The sequence below is a fragment of the Vigna unguiculata genome, chromosome 10 (assembly GCF_037176805.1).
Source record: "Vigna unguiculata cultivar grain cowpea cultivar isolate G323 ecotype 2 chromosome 10, ASM3717680v1, whole genome shotgun sequence".
Classification (NCBI taxonomy): Eukaryota; Viridiplantae; Streptophyta; class Magnoliopsida; order Fabales; family Fabaceae; genus Vigna; species Vigna unguiculata.
Window position 1 is genome coordinate 44672794 of NC_140801.1, and position 19652 is coordinate 44692445.

At 35.0% G+C, this 19652-nt stretch overlaps 1 protein-coding gene across 1 annotated transcript in view; it reads right to left on the minus strand.

The window, feature by feature from the left end:
• LOC114166355 (BEACH domain-containing protein C2-like) overlaps positions 1–19652 on the minus strand; it is a 60499-nt gene that overhangs the window by 19400 nt on the left and 21447 nt on the right. Inside the window, exons 6-16 of the mRNA XM_085667617.1 lie at positions 18299–18403; positions 17365–17478; positions 16771–16847; positions 15502–15583; positions 14895–15221; positions 9429–9964; positions 3701–3785; positions 3385–3579; positions 1274–1819; positions 1055–1198; positions 289–747 (exon numbers count right to left, since the gene is read on the minus strand). Coding sequence (XP_085523743.1) covers positions 289–747; positions 1055–1198; positions 1274–1819; positions 3385–3579; positions 3701–3785; positions 9429–9964; positions 14895–15221; positions 15502–15583; positions 16771–16847; positions 17365–17478; positions 18299–18403 — 2670 coding nt within the window. The remainder of the gene's footprint in view (positions 1–288; positions 748–1054; positions 1199–1273; positions 1820–3384; positions 3580–3700; positions 3786–9428; positions 9965–14894; positions 15222–15501; positions 15584–16770; positions 16848–17364; positions 17479–18298; positions 18404–19652) is intronic.

Here is a 19652-nt window from a genome sequence, read left to right on the forward strand (position 1 = left end):
AAATAAATGTCAACAGCCATTTTAAAAAATATATATTTTTTCAAGAATTTTATTACTTAATTAAGAAAAAAAACTTATTTTATACTAATCTTATTTTTCCCGACTACATTTTTTTTCTAGATTTTACTATGCTCTTCTTCTCTACCGATACCGCTCTTCATTCCACAAGTAATCTTAAAATGGCTACAAAATGTAATAGGCACAGTTCTCACAAAATTATCTTTTTCGTATCTGCTATATCATCAGGATCGTTTTAAAATTACTTTAAAATTAGATCATGAAACTTACTTGGAAGGTTCCCTGTACAACCCGAAGTGGCTGGACCATTGTTGACGGTAACTCGATAACAATTCTTTCATCAAGCTCACTTGGAACATAACCAGGTGCAAAGGCTGAAGAACTCTGAACAACACCCTCATCACTTTCAGGTTGAATTGCATTGGAATCTGAAGATTTTTGCACAGTTTTCTCAGCTCCTTTCGAAAATTTAGGCTGATTCTCTACATCATCTCCTATATCGTCACCTGTAAGATCCAAATTTTCAGTTTCTATATGTTCTTCGTCTTCATTTATACCTTCTATTGTAATTGCTTCCGCAGATAAAACTCGAGTGCTCGGATCATTATTCTCCCTTGAATAATCCTCATAATTGGCGGCAGAACCTAAATGATCAGACCCTCGATAGTTTCTTCTCATACATCTTCTCATCCTAGAAGAACTTTCCATATAATCTAGTGTCCAGAAAACCTACAGAAAAATACAAAATAATCACCATGGTGACTGAACCATTAAAATAATCATACAGAAAAATAAGAGCATTAGCTGAAAATAGCTATCGAGCTCTTTTTTAAAGTCCAATGCAGCCACACTAGTTCTTTTCGAATTCTAGGATTTTACTTTTCAGGCATGTACACCTGAGAACAGCAAGCAATATGCATCTTCCTAAAGGTTTTTCATATACTCTGCAAAAGATAATATATGGCCAGAAAAAACTGAGCAGCAACCAAGACTGCCAGTTGGTAGCAACAACGTGGAACATTGTATCATAACATACTCGAATTGGGTTGTACAAATAATCTGCAAAAGGCCCAAAAAGACTTTTCATCTCGATTAATTGTCGAATAAGTTTGCGCCATGCATGAATTCCACTGCTGATACGATGCCGAGATATTATACATGCACGGACATGCCTGTCCATCTGGAAACAAAGAAATCTTTAAAATATAGTATGTCAATATAATCTGAAAACCATAGTAACAATTAGCAGACAGACCTCAGATCGTTGCATATTCCTTGCTAAGGCAAAACTGGCAACAAGAACAGCTATAAATTTATACGACAGAGCATTGAAATCTTTCTCGTATATCGACTTTGTATCAACTGGCTGCAGACATTCCATCCAAGCAACTCCCATTGCTTCAGTAATATTCCACCTCTGAACCCGCTCCATATCACCAGCAGACCTTCGCTGGGCAGATGTAGCCATCGCAACGGCACTCAGACCTCTTCCAGAACCAATTCTTGAAAAGCGTTGAACATCACGAGCAGCTGCCAAAGCAGCATCTTTTGCTGCTGCTTTGTTCTTTGGTATGGGTGGTGTTTTGCTGGGAATTGTTGAAGGTTTTTGAAAGCTTGAAAATGTTTGAAGCCTAGCTTGTTTCCTTTCCAGTAATGAGGTTTCACGCCTAAGCTGGGCATTTGTTGAAGGAGCGTGATTTTCGCTATCTGAAGTACCAGCTGCAATCATAGACAATGCCAATGCAGCAGGTGGAGATGCAAAAGCAGCAGCCCAGGCCGGAGATATCATATCGAGAGAAGCCTGAAAGAAATTCAGATGCATAATTAAGTTAATGCACGATGAATATAATATTAGAGCCCATGCAGGAGTTCTTGATTAATACATCTCTTGAAATTTGTACTGGTTTTACTGGAGTGACAACAAAGAAATACAATGAAACTCAGACCAACCATATGGATGTTTTACATATATATGAAAGATCTCTGGTCAGACAATGAATAATAGCAAATCTAAGTTCTATGTTGGAAATATAATAATAACAATGAAATCTAAATCCTTTAGGTAGTAATTTAAGCAATCTGAGTTCATAATTTTAGCAATCCCCAAAGAGTCTGCTACTTAGGTGGGCTATGGGTGGCCGTAGTAAAGGTGGCTGCCCAAAGTTCTCCCTTCCGGCCAAAGCATGGCAAAGCCATTTCTTTCTGCACGGCCACACTTTTCATGTGTATTCCCATGGGGGTGGTAAAAAGACCAAACATGGATGGACTTAAGGAAGAAAGTGTTTCAGGGTGTGCAATTCAAAAGTAATTTTTTTCATAAAAAAAGAAAGCTTTAGGATTGTGTAATCTAAAGTAATGACTTACAAATTGTGCAATCTGAAAAAAAAAATCATTTAAAAATTGACTTCTACATTGTACAATCCAAAAATAGAAAATAATCTCGGATTACACAATTTAAAATTCAAAATGACTTTCAGAGTGTGCAATCCGAAAGCATTTATTCAGGCAAAAATTAAATTCTAGATTGTGCAATCTAGAAATTAAAAATGATTTCTAGGTTGGAGAATCTGGAAGTCACAATCCGAAAAGGGTAGGATAAATGTTGGTTTCGTGTGTTAATGGTTGCTGAAAGTGTTTCTGGATTCACCTTTCCAGAATAGAAATTTCCACAACACACACTCCGGAAGTTATTTATGTAAAAAAAAACGTGTTTTAAACTGTAGTTCTCAGAATGTGTTTTTCAATTCATGGATAGTACATTCCAGAATATTGAAAGTAGTTTTCTGGATTTACTTTTCCAGAAAACCTCCAGAACAAGTGGGGCGAACAACATTCAAGAACCTTAAAAATGAGTTCTGGATTGGTTGCACTCAGTCATTTTTGAATGGATATTTGGAAAAAGTGTTCCAGAATGACCAATCCGGAACGCTGCACTTCTTTCACACTTCGTTTAAATCTGATTTTTTCTTATTCTTCTTATCTTTGTATTTATTTTGTAATCCAGGTGGTTGGAATCTTTTTAGCAATTTCTGTGTAAACAAACTCTTACAAAATTTTGATGAATGAAGAAAAAAAATTATTCTCCTAAAATTGTATGGTACTAGTGCTTGGCTTTGATACTATATTAATAAGTTATCTATTGTACATCATCGTTCTCTTGTAGCCCAAAAAAGTATTTCTGCTTCTACTGGTCTTTTGTACCAAATAAATTTCCATAGCTCATGTACCAATGATTCTAAAGCTACTAACCACAATAAGTATATGATTAGGTTTACATATTCAAAAATAATTTCAGAAACGTAGTTTACATGTAAAATTGTGTATGCGTAATGCATTCACACATATAAACTAAGTAAATTGAATTACCTCAACTGACTGCCCATAAGCAGCTAGTTCATGATCATCCACCATAAGAGGGTTAAAACCATCAGCAGCCGCAAGTTCATGAATTCCAGCCAAAAGAGGGCGCCATCTCCTTAGGACAGCAATAAATGGTGGTATGACAGCCTCAACGTACTTTTTACGAAGAAGCTTTCGGTCTATGCCAACAGCATGGTATACCTACCCAAATATTGTATATTATGGTGACTACAACGATTGTAGGCAAAAGAAAGACAAATGATAAATATTCTGGATAACATAGTAACCAAGAATATAAATGTTAAACGAAGTCAATTCTAACCTCTGAATAAATCACACAACATGCTACCAAGACTCTTTGTTTCTTAGCATCAGAAATCGGCATGTTAAGAATAGGTGAGAGAACACTGTCATATAAGAATAAGTAATTAAATAAATAAGACGGCATTAACAGGTTGAAATTGTAGATTTTAGGTAAGCAAGCAGCAGAGAATAGTATAGACTCAAAATAGAAGGATATTACATTATTATGTCACACTGTGTGATGATATAATGGACAATTCACTAATATTTATTTTTACACTACAAATAAAGCTAAATACTAGACTCCAAAGTCAATCAAGCAAGGAAACAATTAACTTACGATAGATAAGACAAAATCCATTAGAATAAGATAATTCTTACTGTAGAGAATAATTAGAATTTCTTGGAGAGATTACTTCCTTATTTCATTAAGGATTTGAAAGTAGAGAGAGCATTTATTAATCCAAATGACATAACTAAATACTCTTACAGCTCTTCACGAGTTCCAAACATCGTTGTTTATTGAAAAATTTTCTTAATTGCAGTGACACCTAGCTTGAGTTAGTGATGGCCTCTTTGGGGTCCCTTAATTGTAGTCTCGAGGGTGTGCTTTAGGGTCTAGAAGAGAGAATTAAAAAGTTAAAACTAGCTTGTGCACAAATTAAAAAAAAAAATAAAAGTATGAAAAAGTTATGAGAGAGAGTTTTTATAAATTAGCATATGCATAAGCTAACTTTAATTTATGAAGAAGTTCATTTCATATTTTTTTCTTCATATTTTTCCTTTTTAGAAGTTCGTATGGAGTTTGTCCAAACAAACCCTTAGTCTCACATTAACTAGCTATATGACTTGAATAAAGCTTATAAAGTTTGGTTAATCATCAATATACAAGTTAGTTTTGTAAGAATGAGTTTGGTCCTAAGCCTGAATTCCAAAATGGTCTTATTCTCTATTCTTGAACTATTGTTGCGTCATCTACATTTCCACGCTCCAAATTAGTAGCCTAAGGTGTGAAGGAGAGAGTTGAAAAGCCACCTCACTTATGAAACCGGCCATTTCCATTTGCTGTGACCTTTTCAAATCTTGCCTCAATTGTAATCACAAGGTTATTTTTTAGTCTCCCATCAACTATAGATATAACTTATAGAGAGTTCATAAACTTTTGGCAATTCTCACCTTACAAGTCAATTAGTGGAGATTCATGTGTAGGGTCCCTCAAATATACCAAATGTATTTGCTGCTCATTGGTTCATTACCTTAATAGATGATAGTACTGGGGTTACATGGGTATTCCTTCTAAAACAAAGATTGGAAGTCGGCTCTGTTGTTCAAAGTTTTTTCAGTGGTAAAAATCAGTTTGGTGTTAGCACTAAAAGGATTAAATTTGATAATGTTAAAGATTGTTTCAATCATGAATTTAATTCCTTTTGTAGTAAAGAGGGTATCATTCATGAATCATCTTGTGTCAAAACACCCCAAGAAAATGGGATAGCTCAAAGGAAAAATGGACACTGTTCTGGCACGTCTATCTCATACACTTGTCTCCCTTTGCATCTTGCTCACTATTCCGGCACGACCCATTTGCCGGCTCACCCTCTATCTCCTTCCTCACGCCCAGGCCCCCCTTTTTAGCACATTTTCAGGTACTTGTCGCATGGCTTCCAAACGCTCACACTCAAGTCGTTGTGGATATCATGATAAACGCCCTCATTGCAATTTTTGTCTACGTTATGGCCATACTGAGGCAGAATGTCATACAAAGGCACGACAACAACATAAGAGAATTAATATTCCTCAGGTCAATCCTCCAAAACAATCAGATGATGTTTCAATTTCAATTGATGCCTATAATGAGTTTCTTCAATACAAGGCAGCCATGCAGCCTACACAACTGTCGCCGTTGTTGCTCAGTCTGGTAATTATGTAGACTGTATTTCTAAGTCCTCCTCCCTTGGACCTTGGATTCTTGACTCTGGTACCTCTGATCATATGTCTGGTAACAAGTCCTTTTTCTCTCAACTCATTTATTTGGATTCTTTACCCTCCGTTACCATGGCAAATGGCTCTCAAATAAAAGTTCATGGCATTGGTCAAACACGCCCTTCTTCTAATCTTACCCTAGACTTTGTGCTTTATATTCTCGGTTGTCCTTTTAATTTAATAATTTCTGTTCTTTTTAATCGTATCTCTCTCTACTATAAATAGATTACCCGATGTGTGGTTTATACACAAGGGAGATTAATCTCAAACCCTATTTTCTTTATTCTCAACATGGTATCTAGAGCTTAAGATATTTTTTTTGTCGCCCCTGTCGCAGCAACCGCTGCCTCCACCGTTTCTTCCGTCACCGTTGTCGTCGCTGCCGCCATTGCCGGCGCAAGCGCCAAATTGTTAGTTCTGACTGGCGACCACACGATTCTGATCGTCCCGGCCAAGCGACCTCAACGCCGCTAGAATCGTCGCATCGGAGCAGCGACGCTCCTCATGCACCGTTCGAAGTCGCGCCTCCTCACGTTTCGCCGATCTTTCACACAGTTCGTCTTTTCAATGTGAGTCTTGTTAGTTAGGAAAACACACTTGTCATACCTATGGTACCCCGAGTTCATAAAAGTGCTTTGTCACCTTTTGCTTTAGTTCACTCTGATATTTGGGGTCATAGTCGTGTTTGTTCTACTTTGAGTTTTTATTACTTCGTTACTTTCATTGACGATTTCTCCCGATGTATTTGGGTATTTTTGATGAAAAATCGTTCTGATGTTTTTTCTATATTCCAAGGTTTCTCGACCGAAATTCAAAATCAATTTAGCACATCTAATAAAATTTTACGCACTGACAATGCTCGTGAATATATTTCTTCCCAATTTCAATCTTTTCTGTGTTCACAGGGTATTCTCCATCAAACATCTTGCTCTCACACACCACAATAGAATGGTGTCACCGAAAGAAAAAATTGACACTTGGTTGAAACTGCCCGTACTCTTCTTCACCACAATATGCCTCTTCGATTTTGGGGAGATGCCATTCTGACAGCATGCTATTTGATCAACTGCATGCCTTCCTTTGTCCTCTTTGGGCTACTGCTATTAAGTCTGAACAAGAGGCTATTATTGATGAACACACATGGGTTTTTCACATGAAGCAAAACCCTGATAGCAGTATCAACAAGTACAAGGCTCGTTTGGTTGCCAAAGGCTTTACTGAGGTTCCCGGTTTTGATTTTAAAGAAACCTATTCTCCAATTATCAAATTTGTCGCCATTAGAATTTTTCTCGCTGTGGCCTTAACATACGGTTGGGATCAAGGTTATCAAACTCGAGTTTACGTAAACTTGTGAGCGCCTAGTAAACTCGAATCGTAAACTCGTAAGAGTTTACTTTGACGTAAAAATAAATAATTTATATAATAGCATCCTAATTTCAATTAGTTCACAAAATTATATAACTTAAAAGTAGTTTAAACAAATAATATGAGGATATCCTTGTATTAGTATCCACTTAATTTCATCCATTTCTAGATATAATGGTCTAATTTTAGTTTTTCACTACAAAATTAAAAAGTAAACCCATAATAATCATAACTTGCATCGTGGGGAGTGTTTATTGATAGGCATGCCACTTCCTCCAGCCCGTTTATTTCTTCTGCACCTCCCTAATTTTTTTTAATACCCACTCTACCCCAAAGTAAAAAGATAGTCCTATTGTTTTTTAACACCCATTCTACCCAAAGTAAAAAAAACCCTAATTTTCATCCCCATTTCCTGCGGCGCCCCACACCTCTTCCGCTGGGGTGGAGAGTGTTTATTGATAGGCATGCCATTTCCTCCAACCCGTTTATTTCTTCTGCACCTCCCTAATTTTTTTTAATACCCATTCTACCCCAAAGTAAAAAGATAGTCCTATTTTTTTTTAACACCCATTCTACCCCAAAGTGAAAAAAACCCTAATTTTCATCCCCATTTCCTGCGTTAACAAGTTAACAATGGCTGGGATCTCTCTCATTTGGATGTCAACAATGCCTTCTTCAATGGGTCCCTCGATGAAACTGTTTTTTACGAGTCAACCCCTTGTTTTGAGGGTTATGATAAATCGTTGGTTAGTTGCCTGAACAAAACAATTTATGGCCTAAAACATGTTCCTTGACAGCTGTTTGACATGCTCCAGTCCACCCTTATCTCTCTTGGTTACCACTCCACAAATTTGATCCCTCTGTATTTTTTGCACTCAACATGGTCACTCACTCCCTGGCCTCTCACTGGATTGCTATCAAACGAATTCTCCTCTATATCAAAGGCACCATCTCCTATGGTCTTCATGTACGTGTTGCCGCTTCCTCAACTCCTTTCACCCTTGATGTCATATGTGATGTAGATCGGGTTACTGACGTTGGTGACCGTAAGTCTACTTCTGGTGATACCATTTTTTTGGGCCTAATTTGATCTCCTAGTGATCACGCAATCAACATGTCATTGCACGTTTCAATATTAAAGTTGGCCTCTACTGAACTTCTTCTAGTTTTTAATTCCTCCGTTCCAAACTGAAAGTGATGGATTTCATTTGTTCCAATCTCTGACCTTGATTATTGTTATGTGATTATTGTTTGTTGTCTGTTTTTTCTTGTTTTGTAATTCAATTTATCTCTTTTTCTATTTTTTTGTTTTCTCTTTATTTTGTAATTTTCGGAGGTTACACTAGTTTGTAACCACCCATAACTCCTCATAACTTATCTCTTTTTCTCTATAAGTTTTGTCTTGCAACACTTCATTTCATTCTATTCTTTCCGAAACTTAATGTTAAGTATTGGAAGTCCTACATCGACTAGAGATAAGGTCAATTTAGAGTATATAAGTGGGTGCAAACCTCACATTACAAACCGGTTTTGTAGGGTTGAGTTAGGCTTAAAGTCCACTTTTTAACATTAAGTATTGATTTTACACAGTCACACTATTTCTTTTGTATATTCAAAATCTATTAGTAAATATTGCAAATTTTCTATACAATAAATATAGATTGATTGAGTAATAAATACATATTTATTTGAAAGAAATCCCTGAAATTAAAGGACCAGGATTAAGAGTTTATTTGGTAAATTAGCTCCTGATTTATAGTTTTTATGCGTAGAGATTTATTTCCTTTCATTAGGATTTCATTTTTTCTTTAAATACCAATGCATTGTTTGTTTCTGAAATGAAGAAAAGTAATTTTATAATTAATTCTTACTGCCAACACATTTTTCATAAAAAATTACAAATTAGAAATGAAAAAAGCACATCTTAAGCACTATGAAGGTAATAAATGTGGTGATCTTATGGCTAACATAGGGGATAATAAATTGAACTTCTTTTGGTTTGATTGTTCATCCGTGGTAAACACTGGAATTTTTAGGAATTGTTCTAAGCTTCCAAAATTTAGTTTTTGTTAGCCTTCTAGGTCGGTTTCTTTTTTGAGCATAGATTCGATATAGCTTCCTTTTGCTAGTTTGTATCTTTTTTCTTTATTCTTTTATGGATGTTCGTGTGATGACAAGTGATGTTTGAAGTTTTAGGGTGCCAACCTAGTTGGAATGCTAAAGCTTACTACTGATGTCTAACATGATTTTTTTTTATATAAAAAATGTATTGGGTGACCAAGTAGAAAATAAAGCTAATGTCAATGAACCAACCTTAATGGAACTTTTCCGGTTAATGATAACTTGTCATTTAAAAATGGATAAGTGAGCTAGAAGTAATATGATTACATAGGTTATTTTACCTCCACAAAAGTGCTGACTGCAGATTACTTCCTTCACCCATCTCATTGTCAATCCCGTCATCATCTTCCCTCATCGATAGAAGAACCATCCGAAGCATGCACAAGAATGGTTGGTCACTGTCTAAAAGCTGGTATAACCCAGTCATTGCTCCCATCCCAGTACCTGACCCTCCACCTATACCAAGACCACCACCTTGCCCAGACTCATCTAGCAACAATGCTTGCAGCATTGCTACAGACTTCTTTATCAATGGAAGTTCAACCCAGTTGCCATTGTCATCTTTTTCCAGTAAGGACTTCCAAAATTCCCATCCACTCGCTCCACCACCAAATGAAGTTGTATTTGATGGAAGGCCAACACCGTACCACAAACGGCTTCTATATTTCCACCCAATTGCTAAATCCTTGGCACAAGAACCATATGATACAAAAGCACTAGAAACAGACTCATATGGATCAGCTGCAGCTGCTGCGGCAAGCTTTTCAATAACTGCAGTAGATATCTGACCATTTGCATCAGCCATTGCCGAAAGTACCTAAAATTTTGACAATACAAGTCACACCATTAGAGAAGCAAACACATGCACAATTGCAAATTGAATTAACAAGACTGCAAATAAAATGGAAGTAGGGAAGGGAATGGAATGGAACACAAACCAAAACATATCTTAATTCTAAGGGCCTTGCCAAATGTTAGTGTACATATCATAGTCAACTTGTATAAATAGTCAAACTTGTGCAGTTGTAGGTTTCTTTCACTATATGTGTTCTTTTACCTTGTACAACGGTCAGTTTATAATAGCGAATGACAAGCAATCGATCTCTATAAATACTTCTTGTGCATAGAATTCATTGTGAAAAACAGTTAGTAAAAATATTTTGTTCTTGTTCATTTTTACCCTCTCTTTTCTCTATTCAAATTTTCTACGATGATATCAAAGCTTTTACTTCACCGGTCCATTTTGCTCAGATTTCTCAGTAATTTCTGCATTGTTCAAGTTTCCAATTACTTCCGCTTCATTTTGTTTAAGTTTCAATTGGTGAATTGTTCATTTCATTCCCTGCTGAGTTCGTGAATGTTTGTAAGTTGGTGCTGACTTTTGTGTTTTGATTAATTTTGGCTCCGAATTTTTGATTTGAAGAATTTAACCAGTGATTTTGTCGAAATTCAAGTTCGAGATTGGTTACACTTGTTAATTCAAGTTGGGATTGATGAATTGATTCACATCTTGCTCACACCTCTTTCCTCTCACGGTTTTTCAATTTTCAACGAATTGTTCATTTTAAGACTTTAATCGGGATTTTGTTCAAAGTCCAATTCAAGATTGATTACATCTGTTAATTCAAATTAAGATTGATGAATTGATTGAGACCTGACTTGCACTTCTTTCCTGTTTTGGTTTTTGAATTTTCACTGTATTTCGTGACTTCTTTCTGGTAATTAATCAAGAGATCGGTTCTGTTCAAAATGATTATTTGTTAAGGTTTCCTCTGTTTCTTTTTCATTAAGCGTTTCTCAGCTTAGCTTGCGTTTTTCAAAATCTGTTGCTGCTGAAGTTATGACTTCTACCTCTGCTCCATTATCTTGTCCAACATCATTTGCTGAGAAATTGGATGATACAAAATTGTAACGTTTGTTATAAATCCAGTTATTCCTGCTCAGTTTCTTACTGAACAAGACAAGAACACTGAATATTATTAGTCCTGAATATGAAGTTTGGGGGGATTTAGGATTAGACATTATAGGTTTGGCTTCGGTCTACACTCTCGAAGTCTCTCCTTTACCATGTGCTTGGTCAGTCATTCCTTTATCATGTTCAACTAGATGCTTTAGTCTAACCAAAGCACCATTGTTCACATTGTTGACATGTAATCTTTGTTAATATCTTCTTTATCCCCATCCTTGGTTGTCATAAGAAGCAAACCATCAAAACCTTGATCCACAACATCCAAAAAAATGTTATCATGTACCATATCAATAATTTCAAAGCTAGTAACATCAATAATAACCTTTGTGAATGCCTTCACAAGAAACCTTTCTTGGTAGCCTCCAAGACATTCCTTATTTTTAGTTTTTAGTTCTAAAACATCACAAGTTTCCTCCAGACCAAGTAACGACTCAGATCTTTCTGCAATTCAGCTTCATTTGAATCATGTGGTTCAACCACCGTGTCAATTTCTGTCACAGAAACCAATTTTACTTTTGCTCCAGAATTATGTGATTGGCATTCATATTCATTGTTTTTCTCTTCAAACTCCATAGTACTTTCAGAAACCACTATCACATCTATTTGGAAACTAGATCCTTTTTTCAGTATCATGCGAGACTTCTGCTAGGAGCAACACATTACTTGTTTCTCGAAAAACATCATCATCAGTAATCCTGACAAATCCCTTACTGTCAATGGCATCTTTTTATCTTTTCTTTTCAAGATTGATTGAATTTTCCCCTCCATGTGAAAGTTTCTTTCCTTTCTTGATGTCTTGAAGAAGTTCTTTCATTTCCTTCATGTCTTGCAAACTACCTTTCACAATATCCAAAACCATCTTTACTTCTTTCCTTTCTTGATATCTTGAAGAAGTTCTCTAATCTTCTTTATGTCCCGTAGGATACCTTTGCTAATAGAGAATTTTGTCTTCATCTCCACCATAACTCTTCCTTACTCGCTGGCCAAACTATCCCAAAGAACTCACTATACTTTCTAAAATTCCCTTTTTCTTCGGATCCGGCATATCGGACCAAATTGTTAGGAACCTAGAAACTACGATGAAAGAACAAGACAAAAACAAAGTAAAAGACAAAGTCTTGCACTGTATGATTCCCTTTACATGGTAAAAACCAAAGCTTCCAAAGGAAAACTACTTTCCTTTTTCACAGGGTTCTCCCTGTCAATAACATCAATTCTCAAAAATGTCCCTCAAGATCCCATAAGATCATTCAGTCCTTTATCATCACTCGAGTGTTGGATGTATGTACTTGATAGTATATGTTGATAACATCGTTCTTACAGGCAGTGACAAGTTTTAGACCAAAGATCTTGGAACACTTAGATACTTCTTGGGTATTGAGGTTGCACAATCCAAAGATGGTATTGCTATATCTCAAAGGAAATATGTATTGGATATTTTGGAGGAAATTGGGTTGATGAATTCAAAATCTGTTGACACAACCATGAATCCTAATACTAAACTTCTACCATATCAAGGGGAGCTTGTGTTATATCTTGAGCAATATAGAAGGTTAGTTTGGAAATTGAATTATCTTACAGTTACTCATCATGGCATTTCCTTTGGATTCAGTGTGATAAGCCAATTTCTTAATTCTTAATATGAAGATCATTGGAATGCAGTCATTCGGATATTAAAGTACCTAAAAGGATCTGTTGGAAAAGGGTTGTTATATGGTTCCAATAACCATACAAGAGTGGTTTGTTATTTAGATGCTGATTGTGCAGGGTCTTTTCTGATAGAAAGTCTACATCTGGATATTGTGTCTCCATTGGTGGTAACTTGATCTCTTGGAAAAGAAAGAAACAAAGTGTTGTGGCAATATCTAGTACAGAACCGGAATATAGAACTATGGCCTCATCCACTTGTTAGCTTGTTTGGCTTAAGCAATTACTTAAAGAGTTACAATTTGGAGATGTGACTCAAATGACACTTGTATGTGACAACCAAGTTGTTCTTCATATTAGTTCTAATGCAGTCTTCATGACAAAACCAAATACATTGAGATTAACTGTCATTTCATTTGAGAGAAGATTGTATCTGGAGACATCAAGACTGAGTTTGTTAACTCAAGTGATCAGTTACCATATATTTTAAGTAAGTCTTTTTATGGGGACCGAGAATTGATTATATTTGTAACAAGCTTGGTACATATGATTTGTATGCACTAACTTGAAGGGGAGTGTTAGATATATTAGATGTCTTATCTTTATCTTTTATCTTTAGTTTCTTATTATTTTTTATCTTTTATATTGGGCTTAGCCCATGTCTCCTTTATTATAAATACATTACCCTATGTGTAGTTTTGCACGAGAGGGAGATTAATCTAAAAAAACTCATTTTCACTATATTCAATAGTATACAAAAAACAGTTGCAGTTGTTTGTTTTCTGGTTTATGTGGATGATATTATAATAAATGGTAGCTCTGCTGAACTGATTCAAGACATTAGGTCCAAACTTCATGCTACTTTACCTTGGAAACAACCGAGACAACTTACCTGACAAGTCTATTCTAATGAATCAAATCAAGTACATCCAATATTTGCTTCATAAGATACACACGACAGAAGCTCATTCTGTTTCTTCCCCTGTGGTTAATAATTCCTAGATATCTAAACATGGAGCTAATTTGTTCTCTAATCCTACTTTGTATTGTTCAGTTGTGGGTGCTCTTCATGCTACTCTTACTAGACCAAAGATTAGTTATGCAGTGAACATAGTCTGTCAATTCATGACTAAACCTCTTGAGTCTCACTGGATCATTATGAAGCACATACTGAGATATCTTAAGGGTATAATAATTCCTGGTTTGCATTTTCAACCTGCATCGCTTAACTGCTCTTTAAGCCTAAAAGCCTATGGTGATGTTGACTGGGCAACAAATATAGATGATCGAAGATCTACTTTAGGGGCAGCCATTTTTTGGTCCTAATCTAATATCTTCGTGGTCCAAAAAACAAGTTGTTGTACACTCCAGTAAGCCCAATAAAAGTTGTTGCAACGTGGCTATCACTCATAATCCAATTTTTCACAATTGAACTAAACATATGGAGATTGATGTCTTCCTTGCACAAGAAAAGATTTTGGCAAAGCAACTCCTAGTTTATCCTATTCCTACTCTTGATTAGTGGACTGATGTTTTAATTATGCCATTGTCTACAACTTGATTGGTGTTTCTTCACAGCAAACTAAATATGAAGACATTTGCTTTTGAAAAATCTTATCCTTGAGTTTGAGGGGGCCTCATAGTGTACATATTATGGTCAACTTGCATAAATAGTCAAACATGTACAGCTGCAGGTTTCTTTCTTTGTATGTCTTCCTTTTCATTGTACAGCTGTCAGTTTATAACAGCAAGAAGCAATGTACGTCTATAAATACTACTTGTACATAACATTCTATTGTGAAAAACAGTTAATAAAAATATTCTGTTCTTCTTCAGTCTTTCCTTTTCTTTTCTCTGTTCAAATTCTCTATAAGACCAAAAGATGGATATTTATGGAGAAACAGATAAAGCATTGCAAAAATAAAAAAATAAAAAACAGAAATTGAAACTTTAAAAAGTGATGTATAAAATTATTGATTTTAGAAAAGGCTTATAAAAAACAGGATGCTATGCAACCATTGCAAGAATTTTGAAGGAATGATAAAAACAACAATGGAGAGAAAATGCAAACTAATGCATTTATGACACATAGCATGCATGCACTTCTACTTTTAAATTACTGTATGCATACATCAAGAGAGACTCCCCCAGAGTTGCTAGATGCTGATGTGCGATCACCCCTAACATCTGTTAATTCTGAGCTTGTGAGTGATGATGTTAAGTTATAATGCACTGGATAAAAGAGAGACAGGGGAGATGGAGAGCCATCTGCAGCACGTAAAGAAGATGACTGCTTGCTTTGTGACCGTATATGATCCTCGACAAGCATTAGTATCACAATGACATTCTCTACTAAAGCCACAGAGAGCTGAGTAGCGTTCTCAGCCTCTGCCTTGGCAGCATCCGGAGACAAACCCTCGGAAGCAACACCAGCAGCAGCCATAGCAATAATTTGAGTCTGCAGTAAGGAAAGCCTGAATGTAGACGTTATTTCTGTTTTCCTTCCACTCTTTTCAACAAAAACAATATATATATAATTGCATTTGTGCGTGTTTTTATACATTCACACATTTCTGTAAGTAGTTGAGAAATTGTTTTCTAGATGAGCATACACATTAATAACCAAAATTAACTAGTAGGGAAAAAACGTCAGAAGATGAAAAGGACAAAATATCTTGTAATGGGAAAAATGAAACTGTTCATTAAGAAAAATCAACAAAGGTTGGAAGAATATGTACCTGGATCTGCAACTCACTAGAAGCGAAGTCCAGCAAGCCACCAAAGAGTCTTCTCTTAAATGTAGGTAATGACTCTTCACGCCTTCAATACATGAACCAAGGAAGAATGGTCACATAAACCAGTATACCAAGGTAAAAAGAGCATCTCTTCAGTGTAAACTTTTCATCAAGACAAGGGAAATATAAGATAGTATAGAAAGATCCTGTGAAAGATATGCCTAAAATTCTTCATAATATTTTTCCACAAAGCTAGACTAGGATTATGGCATTGAATTCAGAGAAGGAAATGTCAGAAAAGAACGAGAAAATAGAGTACATATCAGCAGAATAATAGCATAGATCAGTGTTATCAAAGAACTGCTCATCCATTATCAAGAATGCCACTAATCTATTATTCATGCCTGTCTTTCAGACATCATTTGTTGCTCATTTAGTTCCCTGTCAATCAATGTGGAGCAGATCTGGGAGTGACTGCGTATTTTATTAAATATTTAAACTTCAGTGAAACTTACAATTTTCAAAAGATCGAGAATATCTTTAATTCAGTTAACCTTGGGACTGGCTTCACAACCTGGCACATATATAACAATGATATGTTGTATTTCAATTCCAAATCGAGGACCTTTAAGAAAATATAATTTTTATTTTACTGGAAACAATGAAATAGGATAATTTAATAGCAATGAAAATTTTCCCCTGAAAATTTATAGAAAAGCAGTCACTCCCAAGGCTTGTGATCCCTCTGTATATCACGATATTTTAGAATTCTATTTCAAGACATTTTAACTATCACAGTCAACATAACGGAAAATAGGGCATCCACTTAAGTGTATGCTAATTGATTTTATTTTAAATTTGGTTGGAAAAATATGAAGAAATAATATAAAATTAATAGTAAAATTCATAATATGTCAAAAAAAAATGGTAATTGAAACTAAATAAATAATTGAAATAATCTCTCTACAAATAAAAACCTTACAAGAGTTTAAAATTAATCAAAAACTAAAATTATAATTATCTCAAAATATATTTTGTCAATAAAATAAAAATAAAATTTATATAAAAATATCATATAAACATGTTCATATTTATCATTTGTGTCAACAGATAATTTTATCAAATCCAATGAGCTAATTAGCTTTTTGGATACTTCTACAAAATATTGCCAATGTCAAACAACATCAAGTAAAGGAACAGACTATCATGATGGAGCTGAATAAAGTAATAGAAGAAAGAAACTTAACGAGCTCCTGATGGATACAAACTTACCTAATTCGCTGTTCTCCTGTGCTAGATCCACCAATAATTGAAAGCCATTCTGCACAATGAATTGTTGCTTCAATATCCTACAAAAATTAAGCAACAGGAAGTAGAATGAATGAACCTGATAAAAATAGAAATCAAGATGGGCAAAGAAGACAGTCCTGTTTTATTTTACTTGACACTTTGGCTACAAACTCTTATTGGTTTCAGAGTTCAAAACATCATGGCACCAAGAACCCCTTCTTTTGCTGCCGAACTAAATTTACTTCAAATATATATATATATATATATATATATATATATATATATATAAACGCAAAATAGAAAAATAAGAAGAAAGGACATCTTTTGTATGTGATACGTAACTCAATATAACCAAACCTTAGATCACCAAGTGATCAAATAACACATTAGGCGCTATGAACAAACCAATGAAATTCGAGTAAACCAAAAATTATTTGCACTATACGTCAAGTCTCATCTAAAATTACAACATTCATTAATTAGAACTCCAACCAAAGAAACAAAGAATTAATATAAAAATATTAAAAAATAAACTATGGCATGATCAGGCAGTAGCCGAATATAATGCAAATAAACCTTCCATCCGTCCTTTTGGCGCATTGAACGTTCTAGCATTATAACAAGGAATTTATATATTATGTCCTCTATGTCCCCAAGGCTTGTCGAATCAGATGATTTGCCGGGACCCAACTGTTCAATCAAAAAAAAAAAAAAACATGCAGCATAAATAATAACATTACACAAGTTGACATGTATACAAATCAATTTATTTTCAAACCACGCTAATTTGAAAACATAGCCCTCTTGCACCCTTGTTGTATTAGAGTAGTATAAACCTAGTGCAGTTCATTATGCTGTGTTTTCAGTAGCTGTAGCATTTTTAGTTGTTATATTATTTCTGCTTTAACTAACAGACGAATGTCAAATGGGCATGCTCTTTAGGGTTCAAGCTCTATAGAGTTCCATGATCTTGTATTCTCTATCTAAAATCAGATTTTTCCCTCTCTTCCTCTCTCTCTCAGATGTTCCTCTTCCGTTCCTCTTTCTCTCTCTGGACTCTGGACCATCCTGAAAAGTACAACCTCCACCACATTCCAAGGTAGATAAGTTTCAATGAAAACAATCCAAAAGGTAAAATCTCAATCCCGGCTTAGGATCATATATAAGGTTTCTAATACAACCCGATAATATTTTTCAAAATTTATAAATTAAATCAGGTTTTTTCTACTCAAAGAAAAAACATTTTTAAATGAATTTTGAGACTTAAACCATTTAAAATCAAATTTATTAACACCACAATCGATTCATAAAGACCCTTGTGAATTATTTGCTTCAAACATTGTTTTCGAGCCACAATGTTATGATAATGACACATGACCTCGCAATAATCCATATGTTAACTTTTTTCTCGAGATTTTGAACGGGAGACATAAGTGTCTGTTAAATTTTATTGAAGAAAAATGAAGTGATAGTAAAGAAAGGCAAAGTTAAGAGCTTCATAAATTATTACCTCATAGTTTGAGATTAGGACCTCAAGAATCCATTCAGGCCATTCCTCCATATTTGTCAGAATCCCTTTATTTTCTGGATGACTGCAAGCCAAAAATTGAAGATCCTGAAATCATACATAAACAGGGAGCTTAAAACTAGAGGGTCAGAAACAAGTTCTCAATTAGGAAGTACATGCACTGCTGGAACTCTTCATCGGACTCAATTCCATAAACAGACTTTCTGTATGTATGGCAGTGGCAAGTGCATGCACTGCAATACTTAACTATGTACTTAAAGCCAATACATGCCAAAAGGCAATACTTTGCTCATAAGACCAGAAGAAATGGAGAGACTATAGACTTAAATGTGAGATATAACCAACATAGCTTAAATCTTTTTATCTATGTTTTCAATGAACTATGGATTGAAAACTAAGGAAGTCTACTAAAGCATGATTTCTCGCTCTATGAATTGAAACAATCACCTAGTGACCATATACTATTTATTGAGCATTTGGCTTCAAGGGGATATACTGTCTATTTCAGATCATATAATTGTCATTGGAAATTATCAGGCAGGAATGGAAGCCCTAAAAACAATGTTTGGTAACTTTCAAAATCATGCTACTCATTATGTATGTTAGGAAGTTCTGTATTTTATCCTTGCTATATTTTTAATATTTATTATATGTGTATCTTGCTATTAAAACTAGGATTATGTATTTAAAAACAATCCCATAATTACAGCGGTTTGTTTCCTTAGAATTTGTTGCTAGTAAGATATTAATGCATTACCGGAAGTTGTTGGTAGAATATTAAGTGTGCAACTGGAAGCTAATAGTTGTTAGAAGATTCTAGAGATCTCTTTATAATTGTTACTTTAGGGTTAGAGTTCTCTGTACATAAAGGTTGATATACAATTTCACATGAATCAATTTGAATAAATGCTAACTACATTGATCTTCTTTCTTTTATATTAATCTTTTGAAGTTAGATTTAGAGCTCTTGATCTTGGGAGCCATACTTTCATATTTACTCTTTACCGTCTTAGTTATGATTTCTTTTAGGATTGCTTGAAGTGTACCCATTTCCTTCAAATATTAGGATTTCCTAAAGTGCACCTAACACATGGTTTTGTCACCGCTGACTCACCCCGTTTGTCATCCACCAAAGATGTCACCAAACCCTTGTCGGACATGTTGTTGGACCATCGCCGAAGCTTTAACCAGAGCTTAGTCAAAGATTTTGCTAGAGTTGTTGTCAGACCTTTTGCCTGAGTTGTTGCTGGATCTTCCACCATTGCCATTGTCAGAATTGTTACTATCGTCACTGCTACCACTGTCAGAGCTTTTTTTTTTTTCTTATTGCTCTGTT